The 23,452-nt window shown below is 44.7% G+C and overlaps 1 protein-coding gene across 1 annotated transcript in view; it reads left to right on the top strand.

Moving 5' to 3' along the window:
- The window catches only part of LOC309401085 (receptor-interacting serine/threonine-protein kinase 3-like), a 38,139-nt gene extending 16,864 nt beyond the window's left edge, over positions 1 to 21,275 (top strand). The window contains exons 6-13 of the mRNA XM_081970035.1: positions 1,057 to 1,230; positions 2,581 to 2,663; positions 8,718 to 8,883; positions 13,069 to 13,148; positions 13,964 to 14,036; positions 15,030 to 15,109; positions 19,426 to 19,510; positions 19,616 to 21,275. Coding sequence (XP_081826161.1) covers positions 1,057 to 1,230; positions 2,581 to 2,663; positions 8,718 to 8,883; positions 13,069 to 13,148; positions 13,964 to 14,036; positions 15,030 to 15,109; positions 19,426 to 19,510; positions 19,616 to 19,725 — 851 coding nt within the window. The 3' untranslated portion in view covers positions 19,726 to 21,275. The remainder of the gene's footprint in view (positions 1 to 1,056; positions 1,231 to 2,580; positions 2,664 to 8,717; positions 8,884 to 13,068; positions 13,149 to 13,963; positions 14,037 to 15,029; positions 15,110 to 19,425; positions 19,511 to 19,615) is intronic.
- The last annotated feature ends 2,177 nt before the right edge of the window (positions 21,276 to 23,452 follow it).

Here is a 23,452-nt window from a genome sequence, read left to right as displayed (position 1 = left end):
AAGTTGACCCCACCCCACTCCCCCACCCCTTCAACCTCTACAGCAATCCTGGCAGCATCCTGGTTGCTCTTCTCTGCACTTTTTCTAGCGTCTCAACATCTTTTTTATAGTGGGGTGACTAAAACTGGGTGGAATACTCTAGGTGTGGTTCTTGTACAGTGCTGTGATTTGAACATTCACTGAGGCAGCAGTCGGCGGTGCCATCTTGGAGATCTATGGATGTCATGCAAAACATGCTTGAACATGCTTCAGCAGCACTATGCTGCATTTAGTTTATGTTAGCAGCACAGCATGTACTGTTTAAATTTACTGAGGAATATTGTATGGTTATGTCTGCTTTCTTGACTTTTTCGACCCTCTCTGGCAGCGGTGGGTTCCTGCCAGTTCTAAACTCTCCTATAGAAGAGGTTCCACAAATCTACAGTGCCGTTTAGAACCGGTTCCAGCTCCTTCCCTCCGCCTGTCCACACATCATCAAGATGAAGAGCGAGAGGAGGAATTCTGGGAGTTGAAGTCCACAGGTCTTAAAGCTGTCAAGTTTGAACACCCCTGGGTTTTTTTTTTCCTAAAGGGTTATGGGTGCAAGGGTCTTGTAACTTGGCAGCTTTAAGACTTACGTGCTTCAAATGCCAGAGTTCCTGAGCCAACATTTTGGTTGCTAAGCAAGAGTGTTGTTAAGTGAGTTTCACCACATTTTACAAGTTGGCCATGCCCACCCAGTCACATGGCTGGCAAGCCACTCCCACTCAGTCACATGGCTGGCAAGTCACTCCCACAAAGCAGGCCACACCTACAGAAGAGGTTCTAAAAAAGTTTGAAACCCACCACTGTTCCCTGGGGACATATCACCGCAGTCTGCACAGATAGACAGGTATGGAGAGAATTGACAGGCGGAAGGGTGATGTTCTACAGTACAAGAAATATTTATTTTCCTTTCACCTCTGCTCTTCCACTTCTTTTGTCTGTCCCTGTTGTTGAATGAGTCGGCAGGGCCTCGTGTGAGGTTCCGTTTCAAAAATATACCATTCACAGTTTCCGTTTCCACTCCCTGCTCAGATCTCCACCATGCCAACATGAGTTCCATGATCAAGATGCATATCCCCCGAGGTCAAAGGCCACTGACAGAAGATCTGGAGAAGCAGGTCGATCAAGTGCTGAAGCTGGGAAACTTGATTGACCTCATGAAAAGATGTTGGTCTAATGAGAAGAGTCAGAGGCCGAGTTTCCGGGGTAAGTGAGATGCACGGTGGCTTCCCTTGCACATAATGCAAGAATATCAAATCAAACCTTTATTGCCAATGCACAACATGTGTGCCATGAAATTGAATACACCCCTCATTAAAAAGGGGCAGGATACTCAATAGCAGAGATGCACCCGTCATCTTTCCCTTGGCTGTGACTTTGGCTTGGGTTCATCATTAAAGTGGACTGCATCCCAGTAGTTCTAATGAATAACAGAAATGACTGAGTTGGAGGGGACTTTGGAGGTCTTCCAGTCCAATTCCATGCACAAGCAGGAGACACTATACCACTCTGCAATGCTGGGTTCCGGATCCTGTTCCAACCGGTATGGTTGGAACGGGCCCAGCATCGCCCACATGGATGCCTGCGATGGGCGCATGCTTTGTAGCTGCAAACGACGCTTCTACAAGCCTCCGCGACGCTTCGGCTCCTGAGCAGAGCGTCGCGCAGGCGCTGTATGCGCCATGCACATGTGCGGAAGTGCTGAAAGCTTTAAAATACGGTAAAGAACTCAGGTGGACAGGTGGGCCCTCCGGAGCACCGTACCGGAACTGTACCTGGTGCTCCGGGCAGGCTCCGGTACACCCGTACCGGGGCTTACCGCCTGCAACCCACCACTGCTACTCTGGACAAATGGCTGTCCAATCTCTTCTTAAAAACCTTCAGTGATGGAGAACCCACAACTTCTGGAGGCAACCTGTTCCACTGATTAATTATCCTCACTGTCAGGAAATTTCTCTTTACTTCTAAGTTGTTTCTCTCCTTGATTAGTTTCCGTCCATTGCGCTCCTTGTCCTGCCTTCTGGTGCTTTGGAAAATAGGTTGACCTCTCTTTCTTTGTGGCATGTGGGGAAGACTTTGGAGGGTGGAGCAAAGAGATGCTGCTTAGCGAATAGTTAGATAAGAGGCAGCATAGCCCACAGCCCTCTGGAAGCCTCCAGAGCCTGGGGAGGGCGAAAAATAGGCCTACCAGAAGTCCCAAAATGGGCTTTTTCCGACCTTTAGAAGCCGGGAGGAAGGGGGGAGAGACCATTTTCAATTGGGCAGAGATCTGGTTGCTAACATTTTTTCAATCCCACCCCTGGGTGGGCCCAGACTTTTCTTAATGGGCATAAAATCTCCATCTCTAAAGATTCCAAGCATCTGCCAGAGGCTGTTTTACTAATCAGGAGATTGTGGCTGTTTTCTGCCTCTAAGAGCATGTTTCTCCATTTCTCCCTTAGGGAAATATAATATTCTGCCTCTTTTAATATTCCCCCAAATCATTTCATTCGTCTGGGGTGGGGGGAGGCTTCCCACAGCCCCATTACTCATTCTTGTTTTTCCTCCGTTTCTCAGATTGCAGAGAAGAAATGGAAGTCGTTAATTGCTGTTACAAGTGGAAGATTAGGCCAGCTGTCAGTGAAGTCCAAGATATTTTGGTAAAGAATAAATTTTAAATTCATAAAGTTCTTATGATTAGCCTCCAGAGGGCAGCAGAGCTCAGGTTTTGCCATGCAAAGTATTTCCATGCAAACATGATATTTTTTTTCTTTTCTTTTTTATGCCATCGTATTTCCTGGATGGTAATTTTGCTACATAGGTAATGATTCTGTTTCATAAGCATGAAATAGAGCTAGTCCTCGATGTATGGCCACAACTGTGCCCCAAATTTATGTCACTAAGTGAGACATTGGTCAAGTGAGTTTCCCCCCCCTTTTACAACCTTTTGTGCTATATCGTTCTTAAGCGAATCACTGCAGTGGTTAAGTTAGTAACACAGTTGCTAAGTGAATCTCCATTGACTTTGTTTGTCAAAAGGTTGCAAAAGGGAATAGCATGACCCCGCGGGATATGCAACCGTCATAAGAGAGAGTCAGTTGCCAAGTATCTGAATTTAGATCATGTGACCACGGGAATGCTGCAATGGTCGTAAGTGTGAAAAATGGTCATAAACCACTTTCTTCATTTATACAGTATAATGAACAGTCAGTAAATGAACTGTTGCAAGTTGAGGACTACCATATTTTTCGGAGTATAAGACGCACCAAGGTTTTGAAGAGGCATTTTTTAAAAAAAAGTAGGTAAGTAGATAGAGGGATAGAGTGGGAGAGAGAGAGAAATACAGTAGGTAGGTAGGTAGGTAGGTAGGGAGACAGAGAAATTAGGTAGGTAGATAGGTAGGCAGGTAGGTAGGCAGGTAGATAGATAGGTAGAGAGAGAGAGACAAATACAGTAGGTAGGGAGAGAGAGAAAGAGAGAGTAGGTAGGTAGGTAGTTAGGTAGGTAGGCAGATCGAGGGAGAGAGAGAGAGAAATACAGTATGTAGGAAGGGAGAGATAGAGAGTAGATAGATAAGTAGGTAGGTAGGTAGGTAGGTAGGTAGGTAGGTAGGTAGGTAGGTAGGTAGGTAGAGGGGGAGAGAGAGAAATATAGTAGGTAGGTAGGGAGAGAGAGGATAGGTAGGTAGGTAGGTAGGTAGATAGAGGGAGGGAGGGAGGGAGAGAAAAATACAGTAGATAGGTATGTATGTATGTATGTATGTATGTATGTATGTATGCATAGATAGATAGATAGATAGATAGATAGATAGATGATAGATAGATAGATAGATAGATAGATAATAGGTAGGTAGGTAGGTAGGTAGGTAGGTAGAGGGAGAGAGAGAGAAATACAATAGATAGGTAGGGAGAGAGAGAGAGTAGGTAGGTAGGTAGGTAGGTAGGTAGAGGGGGGAGAGAGAGAAATACAGTAGGTAGGCAGGGAGAGAGAGAGTAGGTAGGTAGGTAGGTACCTAGAGGGAGAGAGAGAGAGAAATACAGTAGGTAGGTGGGGGAGGGAGAGAGAAGGGAAGTAGGTAGATAGATAGAGGGAGGGAGAGAGAGAGAAATATAGTAGGTAGGTAGGGAAAGAGAGTAGATAGGTAGGGAGGGAGGGAGAGAGAGTAGGTAGATAGAGGGAGAGAGAGAAATACAATAGGTAGGTAGGGAGAGGGAGAATAGGTAGGTAGGTAGGTAGGTAGATAGAGGGAGAGAGAGAGAGAGAGAGAGAAATACGGTAGGTAGGTAGGTAGGTAGGTAGGTAGGTAGGGAGAGAGTGAGAGAGTAGGTAGGTAGGTAGATAGATAGAGGGAGAGAGAGAAATACAGTAGGTAGGTAGGGGGAGAGAGAGAGAGTAGGTAGATCGGTAGGTAGGTAGATAGGTAGAGGGAGAGAGAGAGAAATACAGTAGGTAGGTAGGGAGAGAGAGAGTAGGTAGATAGGTAGGTAGGTAGGGAGAGGGAGAGAGAGAGAAATACAGTAGGTAGGTAGGGAGAGAGAGAGAGAGTAGGTAGGTAGATATTTCCAAGTGTATTTATCCATGTGCTGGAGAGGAAATTGCTGACAACCTAAGACTTTATTTCTGCTGGCACAGCACTTGATCAATCTAATTCTCATGTACCACTCTAATTGAACAGCTTTCCGAAAGGGAAAAAAAAAGTTTTTGCATTCTGCAAACCCCCCCAAAACTGCCCGTTTTCCACAAAAATGGGCCCATTTTTTTAAAAAAAGGCATGAATAGCCTTATTTGGGGGGGGGGGGGCTTGCAGAGTGCTGGGGGAAGCAGAAACGAGCAGAAAATGGCCCGTTTTTCACAAAAACTGGACCGTTTTTTGTCAAAAAATTTGCATGCATAGCTTTATGGAGGCTTATAGAGTGCTGCTGGGGGCTGGGCGGAGGCAAAAAACAATCCATTTTCTGCTCATTTCTGCCCTCCCCAGCCCCCAGGAGCTCTCTGAAAACCTCCATAAGGGTATGCACGGCCATTTTGTGAAGGTCGCGGGGCTTCGGGAGGAAAGAAAATGCTGTATTCAATGTATAAGACGCACCCAGATTTTCAGCCTCTTTTTTGAGGAAAAAAGGTGCATCTTATACTCTGAAAAATACGATACTTTTAATTACCATCAGATAGCCCCAGGTACAAACTGTTTTTATTAAGTACAGGTAATCCTTGACTTAAAACCATTCTGAGTCGTGGTGTTTCAGTGGTTAAAATGTAGTACTTCAGGCTAATTCTGCTGACTGCTGACTGACTGCAGTTCAGCAGTTCGATTCTCACCAGGCTGAAGGTTGACTCAGCCTTCCATCCTTCTGAGGCCGGTAAAATGAGGACCCTGATTGTTGGGGGCAATAGGCAGATTCTGTAACCCACTTAGAGATAGCTGTAGAGTACTCTAAAGTGGCTTATACCGTATTTTTCGGAGTATATTTTTCTCCCCAAAAAGAGGGTGAAAATCTGGGTGCATCTTATACACTGAATACAACATTTTTGGCCTATCAAAACCCTGCCTGCTTTGCAAAAATGGACATGCAGAGGGTTTGGGAGGCTTGCAAAGTGCTCCTGGGGGCTGGGGAGGGCAAAAATGAGCCCCAAACAACCCATTTTTGCTCATCTTTGCCCCCCACACCCCCTCGGAGCACTCTATAAGCCTCCCAAAGCTTTGTATGCCCCCCCTTTTTTTTTGCAAAAAATGAGGCATGCAGAGGGTTTGGGAGGCTTGCAAAGTACAGAAACGTTTTTTAAAAAAACGTCCTCTTCAAAATCATGGTATGCCTTATACTCCGGTGCATCTTATAGTCCGAAAAATACATTAAGTCTAAGTGTAATTACTTTTAGTGACTGACTGAACTTACAGCAGTACTGAAAAATGTGACTTATAATAATAGGTCCTTGAAATTATGACCACTGCAGCAAACCCACAGCTCCATGATCAAAATTTAGGTATGCATTTACAACGGTTACAGAGTCTCGGGGTCATGTGAATTCTCCTTGTGACCTTCCCAGCTGGCTTGTGACCAGCAAAGTCAATGGGGGAGGGGAAGCCAGATTCACTTAACAACCAGTTAACTGACGTGGTTTGTACATTGTAAAATCGGGTGCATCTCATTTACCGGCCTCCTTGTTTAGCAATGAAAATTGTGGCCCCCAACTTGGGTTATAAATCAAGGGTTACCTGTATTCTAGAGTGAAAACTTCTTGACATGGGATAATCAGTGAGAAGGTTTTGTCCTTTTTTTGGGAGGGGGGTACAGACCCCAGATGAGTTTTGAGTGGTACAACGGGGACTGTCTCTCCATCTCTCCCCAAAATCTCAGGAGTTTAAAATAGGCAGAGGCAAAAATATCATTTAAATTTAATTCACCTTGTTAAAATGAATTACCGATATTAGAAATATTGGTAAATGGTAAATGGTTGGTAAATAAATAATAGCAAAATTCCAGTATTTGAAGAGCTGCCGCAAAGAGGAGGGGGGGGGGGTCAGCTTATTTTTCAAAGCACTAGAAGGCAGGATGAGAAACAATGGATGGAAATTAATCAAGGAGAGAAGCGACCTGGAATTAAGGAGAAACTTCCTAAAAGGCAGGACCAGGGGTGGGCTGCTACAGATTCTCCCGGGTTCGGGAGAACCCTTAGCTAATGGCTGATTTGGAGGACCTCCAAATCTCACCCCTGGCTGGCCTCACCCATCCCCTCCCATGAGTCTCCATGCGGCCCGTTTTGGATGTGAGGTAAGTGCAGGGCCGACACAAAGACTCAGGGAGGAGGAAAAATGGACCTCCTAGAAGTTCCAGAAGGAAATGGAAATGGGCACATTTTTAGCCTCCAGAAGGCCTCCGGAGCTCGGGGAAGGCAAAAACATCCCCACCGCTGTGGTGGAGAAGTCCGACTAGGCCATGCCCACCATGGCCACGCCCACCCAGCAAACAGGAAGAGAACCTATTGCTAAAATTTTTGAAGCCCACCCTTGTGAGGACAATTAACTAGTGGAACATCTGGCCTTCAGAAGTTGTGGGTGCTTCATCACTGGAGGTTTTTGCAAAGAGACTGGACAGCTGTTTGTCTCAATTGGTATAGACTAGAATTTCCTGCTTGAGCAGTGGGTTGAACTAGAAGACCTCCAAGGTCCCTTCCTGCTCTATTCTGATTGATTGAAATGCTCCCCTATTCATTTCTTAAATTCTTTACAATCCATTGGCAATTCTGGGCTCTAAAATCCACACTGTGGATTTCAGGGGCAAGTAGATCTCCTCATTCTTGTGTCTCCAATTTTTGGAGAGAGAGACACAAACAGAGAGACAAAGTGAGACAGAGACAGACAGACAGACAGACAGACACACACACACACAGAGAGAGAGAGAAAGGCAGAGAGGGTGAGAGAGAGAGAGACAGAGACAGAGAGAGACAGTCAGACAGAGAGACAGAGACAGAGAGACAGAGAGACAGAGAGAGAGTGAGAGAGAGACAGAGAAAGACAGAGAGACAGAGAGTCAGAGAGAGAGAGACAGAGACAGAGAGGGACAGTGAGACAGAGACAGAGAGAGACAGAGAGACAGACAGTGAGAGATATAGACACTCATGGGGGAAGGATACTGCAAAAGGCCCATTCCCCTCCACTTCTGGGGGAAGGATGCTGCAAAATCTCCATTCCCTCCCCACTCCTGGGGGAAGGATACTGCAAAATCTCCATTCCCTCCCCACTACAGGGGAAGGATGCTGCAAAATCTCCATTCCCTCCCCACCCCACTAACCTGTTTTCCCTCCATTCTCCTGTGCAAGGCAATAAAAGAAGACCCAGCTGATCAGCTGGGACTCAGGAGGCAGCGAATAGATGGGGGGCAGGGCCAGCCAGAGGTGGTATTTGCCGAACTACTCAAAATTTCTGCTACCGGTTTGCCAAAACTAGTCAGAATCGGCTGAATACTACCTCTGGGTGCATCCCTTATCCCCATCTGTGCAAGATAATTTCGTGGAAATGGCTGACTCTTTTTAAACATTCTCTTTTCTTCAATGAAATGAATACTGGCAGGGAGGAGAAATGCAAGCAATTAGATTAGTTGATTCCCTTCAGGATCACCGTAATCTGGAGGTCTACGGAGATTCTCAACCATGCAGATCAGGGATGTCCCAAAGGCGCTTTTCCAAAAGGCAAGTGTTTCCCCCCTCCACAAGAAAGTCCAATTGCCTTTTAGAAAAGCACTTTTGTGAATTAAACTAGAGCAGGAGTGTCAAACTCGATTTCATTGAGGGCCGCATCAGGGTTGTGTCTGACCTTGGGGTGGGCAGGGTGGGTATGATCAGCTCGACGTCACTCGTGTCTGGGGCGCCTGTGGTGGCCTGCGTACTCTGCCAGCGAAAACGGGCTCCTGAGCTCTATTTTCGGCTGTGACTGCCTCCACAACCCTCTGCCAGAGAAAACAGAGCTTGGCAGTGCCGCCCGCCAACCTCACGAGCTCCGTTTTTTCTGGCAGAGGCCCCACAGGCCAGTCCTTCTCTATATCAAGGGCAACCCTGAGTGCCAGATCTAAGCACCCCATGAGCTGGATCTGATCCCCGGGCCTTGAGTTTGACACCCCTGTTTTAGAGGGATTTTATCTCCTTCCTCCGTTCAAGATCACTTTAGCTGAGTGTTCTCTTCTTCCCGCCTTGCCAATGTGTTTCCTTTTCTTTTCCAAAAGATGCAGAGAGAGACTTCCAGAACAGAAGCCAAGGTCCTTCCCAGCTTGAGTTCCAAGGGAGCCGGTTGTGCCCCGGGAAGATCTGAGGACTACAGAGAGTTCTCTCCTGGCTTGGAAGAACATTTTAAAACTTTGCGCCTAGAAGAAAAGTCATCAGTGCAAAATGGTAAGTGCAATGTGAAAGGGGTGGTGGATCATGCAGCTTTTTGTGCTTTTCTGTAGTTAACTGGGAATTGATCCGAAGGCTAAAAAGCCTTTTTTTAAAAAAAAAAAACTTTGTGTGAGTGATCAAATGTGAATGCTTAAGGATTAATTGCAGTAGCATTTAGCAATAGCAATAGCGCCTGGACTTATATACCACTTCATAGTGCTTTGCAGCTTTCTCTACGCGGTTTCCAAGGTCGGTAAAATGAGGACCCAGATTGTTGGGGGGGGGGGCAGTATGCTTACCGACCTTGGAAAGATAGCTGAGTCAACCTTGAAATGGTCAGGATCGAACTGCTGACAGTCAGCAGAGTTAGCCTGCAGTGCTGTTTTCTAACCAGTTCACCATTACAGTTCATTTAGATTTATATACTGCCCCATAGCACTTTATAGAACACTTTAGACAATTTACAATGTCAAAGCATTATTTTACATATTATCCTCATTTTTCCAACCTCAGAAGGATGGAAGGCAAAGTCAACCTTAAGCCCCATCAAAGTCAAACTCCAGACTATGGGCAGAGTTTGCCTGCAACACTGCTCTTTAACCACAGTGCCACCAGGGCTCTTAAGAACCTTCCCTCTTTGTTTTCCCCCTGTTTGTGGTCCCACCTCTTCCTGTTTTACTAGCTAGACCAAGATTTAGCAACCCACCACATGTCTGTAGACATTCTCAGTCATCCCAATCATGATTGTCCCAAAGGTCCTTTTTCAAGGAGGCAACTGGACTTCCTTGTTATTTTTCTTTTGAAGATTTTTCTCCTCTCATCCATGAAGCTGACCGAAGAAGCTGTCAGAGCTGAAGAAGCTTCTTGGATGAGAAGAGAAACGTCTTCAAAAGAAAACAACAACAACAAAGAAGTCCAGTTGCCATGAAAAAGCATCTTTGGGTCAACCCATGATATGTATTGTTCCAGGTTTTGTAGCTTCTTTCTCCCCCAAACCAAGATTCCAGGACCAACATTTGCCCTCCAAAACATGGGTTTTACACCAAATCCTTCCTACAAGGTAGATCAATAATTTTGGTTTGAACTCTGAAGACATCAATGCATCATTAATCCGCCAACCCCATACTTTGCAGTTCCTATAAGCTATTGCTCTTTGTATTTTCTGTCCAACTTGGATCCAACTTGGCTATAAGCCAGTCTCAGAAATTTCCACATCAGCCTTCCTATAAACACTTGCCCTTCTCTTGAATTTAAATTATTCACAGGCCTTCCTGAATTGGAATGACGAGAAGTGATGTCCAACAGTAGTGAAAAGCTCCAATTATAGAAGACTGATCTGGAATCCAAGCACGCATCCTAATTCATATTTAATTGGACAATGGGAAGATGTTTCCCGAAAGGTTCTCTCTGCTCAATGTTTCCAACCACTTTGCCCAAATGTCCTCTTCATTTCACATCTGAATGTTAATTAACAGTAGTGATTGCTCAGTTACTGCCGACTCTTGTAGTTCAATAGACATCTTGTTGCCAGAATGGTCTGCTGGTAACTAAATGAGGTATTGTAAACAACGGCTAATATCATCAGCAATAGCATCCGGTCGCCTAGCTGTCAGTCAGTTTCCTCATTAGTAAAGCAGATTTGGGCTGCAACAATTAGTAAAACCTCTAGAGGGCAGCAAACGGCTAGAGATTCTCATTCTCCTTGCTGCCATCTAGTGGATATTTAGATTTTTGTAGCCTAATATGGTTACCATGGACTAGCCCCCCCCATTTGATTGTGTGTGTGTGTGTGTGTGTGTGTGTGTTGTGTGTTTGTGACTGCCCATCAGCATTTACTTCTTGGAGCTGTTGCAAGCTTTTGCCAGTGCCACTGGAGACCATGATTATCTGGATTGTTTGTTGCCTTCAGTTTTTGAAAGCAGCAATGCTTGGCCTAATGGGCTAAAATCAGAGGTGGAGAACAATGGGCCCTTTATATAGAAATTCTCAGTCATCCAGGTCATAGTTGTCCCAAAGGTGCTTTTTTCAGGAGGCAACTGGACTTTCTTGTTTTTCTTTTGAAGATGTTTCACTTTTCATCCAAGAAGCTTCTTCAGCTCTGACAGGATAGTAGAGCATGGAAGGATTTATATTCCTTGCAGACAGCTGGTCATGTGCATCCTTTTAGAAGGTCCTTGAAGCACTTGGAGGTTTATCTCTGTCCTCGGGGTCACCTGAGTAGTTGCCCCTAATTCCTGTAGTCTTCAATTTTCCCTCTGGAAATCCATTCCTGCACTCACACCATTCAAAGGGTGTTCATCCCAAATTGCATAGCTTAAAAGTCTGTAGAGATTCTCACTCATCCAGGTCATGGTTGTCCCAAAGGTGCTTTTTTCAGGAGGCAACTGGACTTTCTTGTTTTCCTTTTGAAGGCGTTTCACTTCTCCTCCAAGGAGCTTCTTCAGCTCTGCAATGGTTCTTTTATGATTTGTGGACATGGCTGGTTCAGGAGTTCTGGGAGTTGCAGTTCACAAGTCATAAAAGGGCCATCATTCCTCACCCCTAGACTAAATCAAGGAGGCCTAGAACTGTTTCGGCTAACGTCAAGAGATCCACTGGGATTATTTCTCATTCGGTTCCTCTTTTTATTACCATTTTTCTGCAGTAAATAATAAAAAAGGAAGTACTAGTGGAAAAAAGATGGCTCATGGCTGGACCCCAAAATAAAATTTTGTGCAGAACAGCAGGCATTTGTTCAATGAAAATCCTATTTGGAAGGATCCAGGTTCATTCCAGAGGTGTAATTTCTTCAAAATTATTTATACAACGGGGAAAATTCATGCAGCCTGTAAATTAGAATGGGGCTTCCTTTATTTGTCTTAGATATGTATTGCGTATGTCAACAACTGAATTCAGTCATTAGGAATTCAAAGCAAATCAAAGCACTTTGCTTCTTAACTACGAAAAAGTGAAGAGAAAGTTGCCAGCCAATGAATCCACAAAGACGATCCAGTGAATTTGAATAAATTTTACTAAGCCAGTTATGTTTTATCTTTAATATTTCAGAATCAAGAATATCTAAAGATTTGTTTGACGAGGCCTGCAAAATACCCAGTTTCTTCTCATAATCTGGATTCACACATCACCCAAAGTCATAACGAGTTTCCTTTGGTTTGGCTTAAGAAAATGTGTGGATCAAGCCATCATGGTTAATTCAAGTCAGGGATTGTGAATTCTACCATGATGGTTTACCAATTGCATACAATTGCTATTGCTCAGGGGTGTGGTTAAACTCAAGGCTCATGAGCTGAATTTGACCCGCAATGTGGTCGGATCCAACCCACTGGGACATCCCGGTCTATCCAGTATGAAGAGGGAAGATCAGGCCAATGTAGCTTCAGCCCAATCTATCCAATGCAAAGGGGAAACATGCCAGCAGTTTGGAGAATGGCATCAAGCTGGCCGTGCCCACCCAATTGGCCATCGCACCCAGCTCCTGAGGTCAATTGCAGCTGTCAATGAAATTGAGTTTGAACTCCTGCTGTAACTAGTTCGTGATATATTTTTTTAATTGACTGTGTGCCAACGCGCCATAGGTTTTTCTCAGCGATAATACATGGAATCATGATTTTAAAAAATCTATAGTTAAGTGTACTGTGGTAAGCCAAATGCCGTAATTTATAAATTAGCATATTGTGTGACTTTAACTATGGTTTGTAACCCATTAATTTGTCTTAAAGTGATATAGGTAGCCAACCAGTGGTGGGATTCAGCCAGTTCGCACCTATTTGGGAGAACCGGTTGTTAACTTTCTAAGCAGTTCGAAGAAACGGTTGTTGGAAGAAATCTCATTTTGGTTTTTTCCACTTTACAGGGCTAATCCTGTAAGGAAGGCAGGAAGGAAACATTCTGGTGTTGTTTCTAGCCTAATCTTTATTGCCTTGCTTATAGAAACTGCCTCTCTGGTTAACCCTTATTACATTCTAACAGCTAAGGCAAAGCGCCCATCTACATGAGTGATGTTGAGTTGGCCACGCCCATCCAGTCACATGATCACTGAGCCCCGCCTACTCAGCTGGTTATTAGGGCAGAGAACCGGTTGTTAAATTATTTGAATCCCACCACTGGAGCCAACGACATGTGATTAATTCAAGAAAACGTGACTAAAACAAATAAAGGATAAGCGGGGTGTATAATCATTGCTATTTTCCCCCCTTTCAGAAGCTCTACCACCAGAAGTCGTTTTAAGGAACAAATCTTCTGGGACCCTTCACCGAAGTAAAAGCATGTGTAACAGGAATGTAAGAACATAATTATCAATTTACTCTTTTGTGCGAGAATGAGTTAGTCATTCGTAGAAAAAAGAGAGAGTTCCAGTTAGTGACAATATTGAGCTGTGTCAAGCTTATTTGATCTAATCCAAGATGGTGGCTGTGGTTGGAGAACACTATGGAAGATTAGAGCTCTTGCGACAAGCCTTCTTGGCAAAGTGTGCCTGTAAGAGCAATGCTCATTGGCTAGAAACCAGGAAAGGAAGCTGAGGCTGACACTCAGGGATTGGCTGTTGCGGGTTCGCACGGGTTTGGGCGATCCTTTAGCTAAGGATCTGCCCAGTTTGGTCAACCTGCAAATCCTGCCTCTGGCTGGCCCCACCCACCCTGCCCCACCCCTCCCACACAGCATCACCTCTCCCAGGAGTCTCCACGCGGACCATTTGGGATGCCAGGTAAGTACAGGGCCCACACAGAGACTTGGGGAGGGCGAAAAACAGGCCTACCAGAAGTTCTGGAAGTCTGGAAATGGGTCTGTTTCCAGCCTCCAGAGGGCCTTTGGAGCCTAGGGAAGGCTATTTTTGCCTTCCCGGAGGCTCGAGGAAAGCCTCCGGAGCCCAGGGAGGGCAAAAACACCCCCCTGTTGTGGTGCAGGAGGCCGACTAGGCCATGCCCACCATGGGCACATGCACCCAACAACCATGCAGAGAACCCATTGCTAAAAATTTTGAAGCCCACCCCTGGCTGACACTTCTATTGAAGGAAGAAGCATAAACATGAACAGGTTTTGTCTAGGGAGCAACGGGGGGTCACCTTTTAATTAGCCCGATGCTTTCTTTTTCAAGAGAGCTGAAAGGACAGAGCAGGAAAATGCTCATGTGTCGGAAGTCCAAACTCCACAGAGGAGCACACTCAGAGGTAATTTTTTTTCCTGTCTTGTTTGGGGGGAAGATGTGAAACCAGGCATGCTACTCCTGCACAGCAAGACCATCATGGAACTATGATCACCTCTGGCCTTGCTTAAGGAGTTATTTACATAACAGAACTTTTTCCACGGCAGGAAGACTCAACAAATGGCACCCATGTGTTTGTGGCTATGGGTGCATATTATCTCCTATCAGCAAAGGATAGCTGTAGCATCTTTACTTTGGTTGACTCTCTGTTAAAGGTAAAGGTTCCCCTCGCACATATGTGCTAGTCGTTCTCAACTCTAGGGGGCGGTGCCCATCTCCATTTCAAAGCCGAAGAAGAGCCAGCGCTGTCCAAAGACATCCCCGTAGTCATGTGGACAGCGTGACTAAATGCCGAAGGCGCATGGAACGCTGTTACCTTCCCACCAAAGGTGGTTCCTATTTTTCTACTTGCATTTTTCACACGCTTTCGAACTGCTAGGTTGGCAGAAGCTGGGACAAATAGCAGGAGCTCACTCTGTTACGCGGCGCTAGGGATTCGAACCACCACCACTTGGCTCTCTTTAATGGTCATGGCTGCTGCAAGAATACCTCTCCTGAAATTAAGTGTAACTGTAGCCTCATACCCCTGGGTTGTAGTTTGTCACCTCATTCCCAAATCTTTTGAAGATTTTCAAAAGTAGTTAGATAACCTTCTGGCTGTGCTGGCTGGGAGGAAGACTATGGAGACTGTAATTGACACTTCTGGGAAAAGCGTGAACATTTTCACTTCTCCAAAGAATTTTGGGAGATATTCCCATGTGGGTTCTATTAATTCCTTTTCTCTCCTTAGAGAACTTTCTCCTTACTTCTAGGTTGCTTCTTTCCTTGATTAGTTTCCCATCCATTGCTTCTTGTCTTGCCTTCAGGACCTTTGGAGAATAGGTTGACCCCTTTGTGGCAGCCCCTCAAATATTAGAACACTGCTATCATGTTTCCCCTCCCCCCTTTTTTAAAACAGGTAATAAGCAACGGCCCCGTTCAGATACATTTGCTTTCCCACCATATCCAAATTATCCTGGATACCTTCATTATCCGCCGGTAAGTAAATGAGAAATACTAGGAACAAGATTGGGGAAATATGGAGAGAAGCTTCCTTAAGAGATCTTCTGTCAATCTCTCTTGCTAACTTCCACTAAGGGTTGTATGAATCTTATTCTGTCTAAACTTTTCTTTCAAAGATAGGGGCATAGAATCAGGGATGAAATGCTACTGGTTTGGGCCGGTTTGCTCAAACCAATAGTAAAAAATGCTACTGGTTCACAGAACTGGTAGTAAAAAATACTGAAAAAAGGTTTTAAAAAAGTTCCAATGATCGCATGTCGCAAAGCTGAAAAACCTTTTAAGCATTTTTTTTTACTACAGGTTTTCCAGAAACACAAGGATGGGTGTGGGGGGGGGGTCCATTTTTGCTCCCAGCAGGCTTCTCTGAAGCATGCTAGGCCGAAAACGGGGGATGGGGATGTTGAGAAAGAAAGAAAGAAAGAAAGAAAGAAAGAAAGAAAGAAAGAAAGAAAGAAAGAAAGAAAGAAAGAAAGAAAGAAAGAGAGAGAAAGAAAGAAAGAAGAAAGAGAAAGAAAGAAAGAAAAAGAAAGGGAGGGAGGGAGGGAGGGATAAAGGAGAGGAAGGAAGGACTACATACCTGGCACTAGACGCAGCTTCAGAGGATAATCCAGGGCTGGAACGGATCTGGAGGTCATCTAGTCCAACCCTGCTCCAGCAAGACATTGTTAAAGTGAGTTTCTGTCTTTTGATCTCCCAGCTACATGACTACATAGCCATCGCCTCCCAGTCATATGACCCCCCAAACCACGCCCCCCAAACCACGCCCACAGAACCAGTAGTAAAAAAAATTAGATTTCACACTGGCATAGAACATTGGCAATGATATTCTAGGAAGAGCTCTATTGGATCCAGAGATGGTATTCAGCCAGTTTGGATTGGTTCGGGCCAACCAGTAGTGGAAATTTTGACTGGTTCACTGAAACGGTAAATACCACCTCTGTCTGGCCCCTCCCCTACCTGCCTGCTCACCCCGCCGACTCATCTGTCTCTTGCTTACCGCCATCACCACCCTGTTCTTCCGGCACAGCAGGCATGGGGTGAACATGCATAGCAGAAGAACAAGGTGGCGATGGTGGCGGGACTGAAGCTCTTTTTTTGGAGCATTCAAGAAGCCGAGGCCGGTAGTTTTGGGTGCAAGATGTCTACAGCCACCACCTCCAGCTTGGTTCTGGCTGGCAAAGAGGCACTGGCTGAGAGGCTTCTTGCACCAAAATCTACCAAAAACTACAGGTCGAAAAAGAGGCCTGAAGTTCCATCGGCACCAATGCCACCCTGTTCTTCATGCCGGCCACGCACTCACACCCCATTGCCTGTCAGTACGCATGCACAGCTGCACTCCTTTGCCAGATCTAGACAGGAGAATGGTCGGTCCATGCCAAAGGGACATAGTTGTAGCTGAGTTGCTTGGAAGGCAGCCGGACGGTGGTGTCCCTTTAAGATACTTTGATATGTGGGTGACCATAAAGGCACAGGCTGCAGGAGCTGCCATTTCTGCTGGTTCTGTGGGCGTGGCTTGGTGGGGGGGTCATGTGACTGAGTGGGCATGGCCAACTCAACATCACTCACATTGAGTTGGCCATGCCCACTCAGTCACATGACCAAGCCACGCCCACAGAAGCAGCCCACAGAACCTGTAGTAAAAAAAAAAAATGAATCTCCCCCCTGTTGGATCTACGTTTCATAGTTCAGTGTCCTATTTCCACCGTGATCAAACAGTGACTTTGTGGAACTTTCCCTCATCAGGGAAAACAGTCCATAGCTTTGTCCAATCGGAAACATTGGGCCAATTGTGCTCCCCAAACAAATTGTGCTCCCAAAACTTCACCAACAAATACACACAAATGCAGCCATGCACAATTAGCTCATTCTTCAGCCAAAGGAATTTCCCTGCAGTTCATTTTTTTTTAAAGTTAAACTTTGCTCTCTGGTTTACACCATGACACGAAAGGAGAAATGAATGCGGAGGGGAAAAATCAGTTTACTACTTTAGATTCCTTATAAGGGCCACCTGGCATAGCAACAGATCAGACTGCCAGAGGGAATGACGTATAAATTACTGGAAGGGTTTCTAGTAAGCAGGGGGTGGGCTGCTATAAGTTTGCCCAGGTTCAGGAGAACCTGTGCCTAACATTATGGCCGATTGGGAGAACTTCCAAATCTCACCTTCTGCTGGCCCCGCCCACCCCTCCCATCCCCTTGCAAGAGTCTCCATGCGGCCTGTTTTGGATGCAAGGTAAGTGCAGGACTTGTGTGGAGACTCCGGGAGGGGGGAAAAACGGGCCTCACAGAAGTTCTAGAAATGAGCCCGTTTCCGGCCTTCAGAGGGCATCCGGAGCTTAGGGGAAGCAGTTTTCAACCTCCCAGAGGCTCAAGGAAAGCCTTCAGAACTTGGGGAAGGGGAAAATGCCCCCCCCGGCAGTGGTGCAGGAGGCCGACTAGGCCACACCCACCCAGGAACCAGGCAGACAACCCATTGCTTAAATTTTTGAAGCCCACCCCTGCCAGTAAGAATCTATGGCTTTAAGATTCATTAATCCTTATGGTTACAAACCAGATCCCTAATGATAAGCAGTTTCTTTTATTGGCAAACTAGATAATTCAGTCATCTGTCCGTCCATCCATCCCTCCATCCCTCCATCCATTATTTGCTCCTATCCAAACAAGCTCTGGGTGGGGTACAAGTTACAACACAATAAAGGGAAAACAGAGTAGGGGGGGAAATCATATTTTTAAAAAAAATCAATGAAGGTCTAACAATTCATGTGCTATTATGGTGGAATTATCTGAAGGAAGTTCAGCTTTCTAGGTGCGTTAAAAGACATTCAGATTTGATCTGGTTTTTAAGTCCATTTCAAACTGGGTCATCAGGTGATATACCGTATTTTTCGGAATATAAGATGCACCGGAGTATAAGACGCACCAAGATTTTGAAGAACACATTTTTTTTAAAAAAAGTTTTTGTACTCTGCAAATCTCCCCCAAACGGCCTGTTTTTCACAAAAACAAACCCATTTTTTTTTGAAAAAAAAAGGAGCATGAATAGCCTTCAGGAGACTTGAGAGTGTTTCTGGGGGGGGTGGGTAACCCCAGAAATGAGCAGCAATTAGCCAGTTTGTCACTCATTTCTGCTTTTTCCAGCCCCCAGGAGCACTCTGAAAGCCTTCTAAAGGCTACACATGGCTATTTTGGTAAAGGGGGCTGGGTTTCGAGAGGCAGAAAAATGCTGTATTCAATGTATAAGATGCACCCAGATTTTCAGCCTCTTTTATGAGGGAAAAAGGTGCCTCTTATACTCTGAAAAATATGGTAAGTGTATAGGTGAGTGATGGCAAACCTTTTTGGCACTGCATTCATCAGGGCTGTTAACAAGGAAGAGGAGCTGCCCAGGGGGCATGGGAATGCCAGAAAATGAACTTCGGGGTTTCCGGCATCCACATGCGTGCTGGCCAGCTAGTATCAGCCAGCTGGTACTATCAGCTGGCCAGCACACATGCTCATGCCAAAAACAGAAGACCAGGACTTCCACTTTCTGGCACTGCCACACGCATAAGGGCCAGTTGACCGTCGCATGCGCACGTGGGCCAGAAACCCAGAGGATTTATTTATTTTGAATTTTATTGAATTTATAGACCGCCCCCTCTCCCCGAAGGGACTCGGGGCGGTGTACAGACAGCAGTTAAAAGACATATACAAAATAGAAAATCTTAAATACCCCTAAAAACAAATTAAATGTAAAGCTGTACAATAATAATAAAAATTAAAAAGCAACCTAAGGAGCCTTCCCCCAAAAATTTAAAATACAGGCCAGAAAGATTAAAGATTAAAGCTACGGTTAGGCCAGGCCAGCTAAGTGGAACAGGTGGGTCTTAAGTTTCTTGCGGAAGGAGCGGAGATCGGTGGTTATTCTGATGTCGGGGGGGAGGTCATTCCAGAGGGTCGGGCCCATCACAGAGAAGGCCCTACTCCTGGGCGCCGCCCGCTGGCATTGCCTAGTGGACGGCACCCGGAGGAGTCCCTCTCTGTGAGAGCGAATCGGCCGCAGGGATGTGTGGGGTAGGATGCGATCCCGCAGATAGCTAGGTCCTGTGCCATGGGCAATGTACGGGCAATGCTGCGTGTGCAGGGCAACATGGCTCCATGTGCCACTTTGGGCACGCGTGCCATAGGTTCGCCATCATGGGTCTAGCTGATCTGAAGGGGTCGGTCAATGGTCACCTTTTCAGTTCCTGTCAACACTCATCCATTTATTTTTCCATTTGTTTTCCTCATCTGGATATTTTCTTTTCCCCCAGCCATTTTATGGCACCCCCCAAGGTGATATTGGATTTGCCCAGCAGAACCTGTCAGTCCCATGGCGTTCTACACCTGCAGCTCCCCGTGAGTAAAAGCAAACATTCCCAAAATATAACCCACTTGCTCCTGTAAGATGTCTCTGAACTTAACCTGATTTTTAACAAAGGCGATTCTTTTCTTGACCTCCAGATGGCGGAGTTCAAATCAGTGGCAACAGCATCACCGGAGTTCAGATTGGAGGGGGCAACCATATGCATGTTGAACAAGTTTCTCGGACAAGAAAAAGCAGTAACCAATGAATGTTGGTAGAAAATGGGCAATGGCATCCCCGTGCAGCTTGAAAGCATTAAAACCAGCTCCACCTGCCTTCTCTTATTGCCCCTGCCTTTTCGGCACAATCCCTCTAACTCAGGGGTGGGTTTCTGGCAGTTTTACTCCTGGTTCGCAACCCGTACGCATGCACTGTTCAATGTAAATTGTTCTTCGCGCACGCACAGAACAATTTACAGTGAACTGCGCCTGTGCAGTCACTAAAAAAACCAAAATGGCGGTGGCCCAGTGGCGCCAAGGGAACTTGTTCAGGGGCGGGGCCGGCCTGAGTCACTGCCAGTTCTGTGAACCAGGCCTGAATTCCACTACCGGTTAGGCTGAACCCGGCCAAACCGGGAGCAACCCACCTCTGCTCTAACTCAACCTACTCCATCTATTTCCTATAAAGGGAGAATCACAGAACATAAAGGATGGAAGTGGCTCAGGAAATCATCTATTCCAGGGGGTCTCCAAATTTGGCAACTTTAAGACTGGTGGACTTTAACTGCCAGAATACCCCTGCTAGCATGGCTGGCTGGGGGAATTCTAGGAGTTGATAGAGTAACAGAGTCGGAAGGGATCTTGTAGGCCATCTCGTCCAAGCCACCTCCCGCCCAAGCAGGAAACCCTACACCATTTCTGACAAATGGCAATTGAAAGTCTCCAGTGATGAATGGTTTCTTGACAGTCTCCAGTGATGAAGCCCCCTCAACTTCCAAAGGCAACTTCTGTTCTACTGGTTGATTGCTCTCGCTGTCATAAAGTTCCTCCTTATTTCTAGGTTGAATCTTTCCTTGATCAGTTTCCATCCATTATTCCTTGTCTGACCTTCAGGTGCCTTGGAAAATAGGTTGACACACCACCACCCCTTCTCTCTGTGGGAGCCACAAATATTGGGAATACTTCTATCATGTCTTCCCTGGTTCTTCTCTTCACTAGACTAGCCATGCCCAGCTCCTGCAATCGTTCACCGTATGTTTTAGGCTCCAGTTCCCTAATCATCCTGGTTTCTCTTCTCTATACTTTTTCTAGTTGAAGTCCACCAGTCTTAAACAAATTTGGAGACCTTTCATCTAATTCACCTATCTGTCCGCTCTACTACTTCAGCATCCTGCATGGAAGGCCATCCAGCCTCTCTTGAAATATCTCCAATGAAGGAGAGCCCACTACCTCCCCAGATGTCTGTTTTTGTTCTTGGACAGCTTTTACTATTAAGAAATATCTTCTGATGCTCAATAAAATTCTCTTCCTTGTAATTTTAATCTGTTGTTTTTGGTCTCACCTTTAGAATCACACATGAATAATCATCTCCCATTTTGTACAGGATTTAGATACTTGAGGGGAGCTACTATGTCTTTTAACAGTCTTCTCCTTCTTGATTTTCCCATTCATGTGCATGGTTAATAATCAACTCTGATGGGAAGCTGGATTAAGTCATGCATTTGATACCTACCTTCCTGCCCGTAGAATTCAGACATGGTGCTTCTCCCTTTTTGTTTTCCCTTCTTCCCAATTTTGCTGGAATTGGCTGGCATGAGATTTTTTTTTCTTGTGACAACAATTGAATGCAGCCATTCTAACAATCTCTATCAATGGCTTCAAAGGAAAATATGTAAATGAGAAATAATAATAAATTTGGGGAAAGAAAGGAGCACCATCCAAAGATTCATTGATTAACTGAAGCACTTGAAGAGTTTATGGCAACTTTGTTTCTGAATAAATCTCTAACACATTGCTAAAAATCAATGGCCACAGTCCTCACTATTTTGCAGAAAATCACTGAGTTTAAGAAATGGATGCTCATTCTGGGTATATGCGAAGCATGAGGGATCCTCGGTGCTTTCTGAGCTTGGTTGTTTTCTTGTAGATGTTTCATTACCAATCTATGTAACATCATCAGTCCAAAGCAAACTGAATTTGTCTCTCTGTGTGTCTGTGTTAATTTCAAAAGTTGTGAGTTTTCATGGATTTTTTTTTATACAGTCCAAGGTTATACTGATGTAGAAAGTTAGCACCCGTCCCTCTCCTAGAAGAATGAAATATTTTGAGAAATAGTAAAAAGGCAAAATATTATATGTTCCAGGAAACAAGTTTTTTTAGAGGCAAGAAGCAGGCTTGCTCTTAATAGTTCCCACCTTTCTTAATAGCCCTCAGCAGATGTCAGCACTTAAGAGAGAAAGAAATAGCTCGCTCTATTCATAAGCAAATTCCCTGCAGCAAGGTCTGAACAAGGTAGGATTAGCCCTCAGCCTCAATAGGAATTGCCCAACAAGCTCCTTAATTGCATCAGCCAAATTTCAACCAAACCTGGGAGCTGAGACAACCTACAGCTATGAGCCCTACAACAGCCAATACAATACATGTTCTTGTACAGGAACAGGAAGCTCAAGTTCAAAGCCCAAGAGAAAGTATAAAAACCCTTCACTTTCAACTCCATGTGGTCAACTGCCCAGGACCATCTCTGTGGTTCTGCTCCATCATTAAACCATCTTTCCAACCAGTCTCCATTTTGTCTCAAGGGTCTTTCTCCTGGCTTGGAACCAGATGGATATTTCTTCCCACACTGATATTAAATATCCCACACTCCACCTCATTAAAGTACCTAATTAAACTTTTGCAATGGATGTTAAATGAGTCATGCAGTTGTTAAGTGAATCATGGTTGTTTTCTGAAGTTAATGACAGCAGTAAAATTATTTGAATTCATGCAGTTGTTAAATGAATCCCCCTTCTCCCATTGACTTTGCCTGTTGAACGCTAGCTGAGGAGATCATGACCACATCAGAAAATTAAAAATAGAGGAGTTGAGATTTTAGGCAGGAAAGTGTATTTCCCTTTGTCCTTCATTTCTAATCCAATTTATCCCTTTGTCCACCTGTACCTGTTCCAAATTGGTGCAGATCCTCATTTTTATGAACTTGTCAAATTGGGTTTCTCCTTTTTTAATTTGTATGTTCAGTTTTCTCCAAAGGCCCCTGTTTGTTCATGGTTTCATGAAATATTCTAGCCCTAAATGTGTGTTATTGTTTAATTGGCAATTAAACATTACATAATTCAGATGGTGACAGTGAGAATCATTGAAATATACTTCAGAGTTCAGTTTGAAAATGTAATATAGGATTCACTGAAATATACTTCAGAGTTGGGTTTGAAAGTATGATATAAGATTCACTGAAATTTACTTCAGGGATGGATTTTGAAAGTATGATATAAAATTTTCTGAAATTAACTTCGGAAGTGGGTTTAATAAGATTCACTGAAATTTACTTTAGAGCTGGGTTTGGAAATATATAAGATTCACTGAAACTTGCTTCAGAGCTGGGTTTGAAAATATATAAGATTCACTGAAATTTACTTCAGAGCTGGGTTTGAAAATATGATATGAATCCCGGTTCAGTCGTGAAGTACATATTAAAAATTGGGTGTGTTTGCTGAGAATAAGGAGCAACAAATGTCCTTGTTAAATCACAGATGACAACGTGGCATTGAGTAATAGCCAGTGTCAGTAGAACTCCCCTATTAACTAAAAATAATATTTTTAATGGGTAAAATATAAATGCAAGACGCTGGGGGTAACACAACCAAAACCATATGACAGTGAATTCATAAGATTTCAGTCATTTTAAAAAATGGACCTGCATTGTCCAGTGTTACGGATTTCCAGAAGAAACACATCAACTGCTGGCCTATTGTGAAAGTGTGTAACTGTAGCAACCCT

This window comes from Natrix helvetica (assembly GCF_964273705.1).
Source record: "Natrix helvetica genome assembly, chromosome: Z".
Classification (NCBI taxonomy): domain Eukaryota; kingdom Metazoa; phylum Chordata; class Lepidosauria; order Squamata; family Natricidae; genus Natrix; species Natrix helvetica.
Note: the sequence above shows the minus strand (reverse complement) of the source record. Positions and strands in the feature narration are given on the sequence as shown.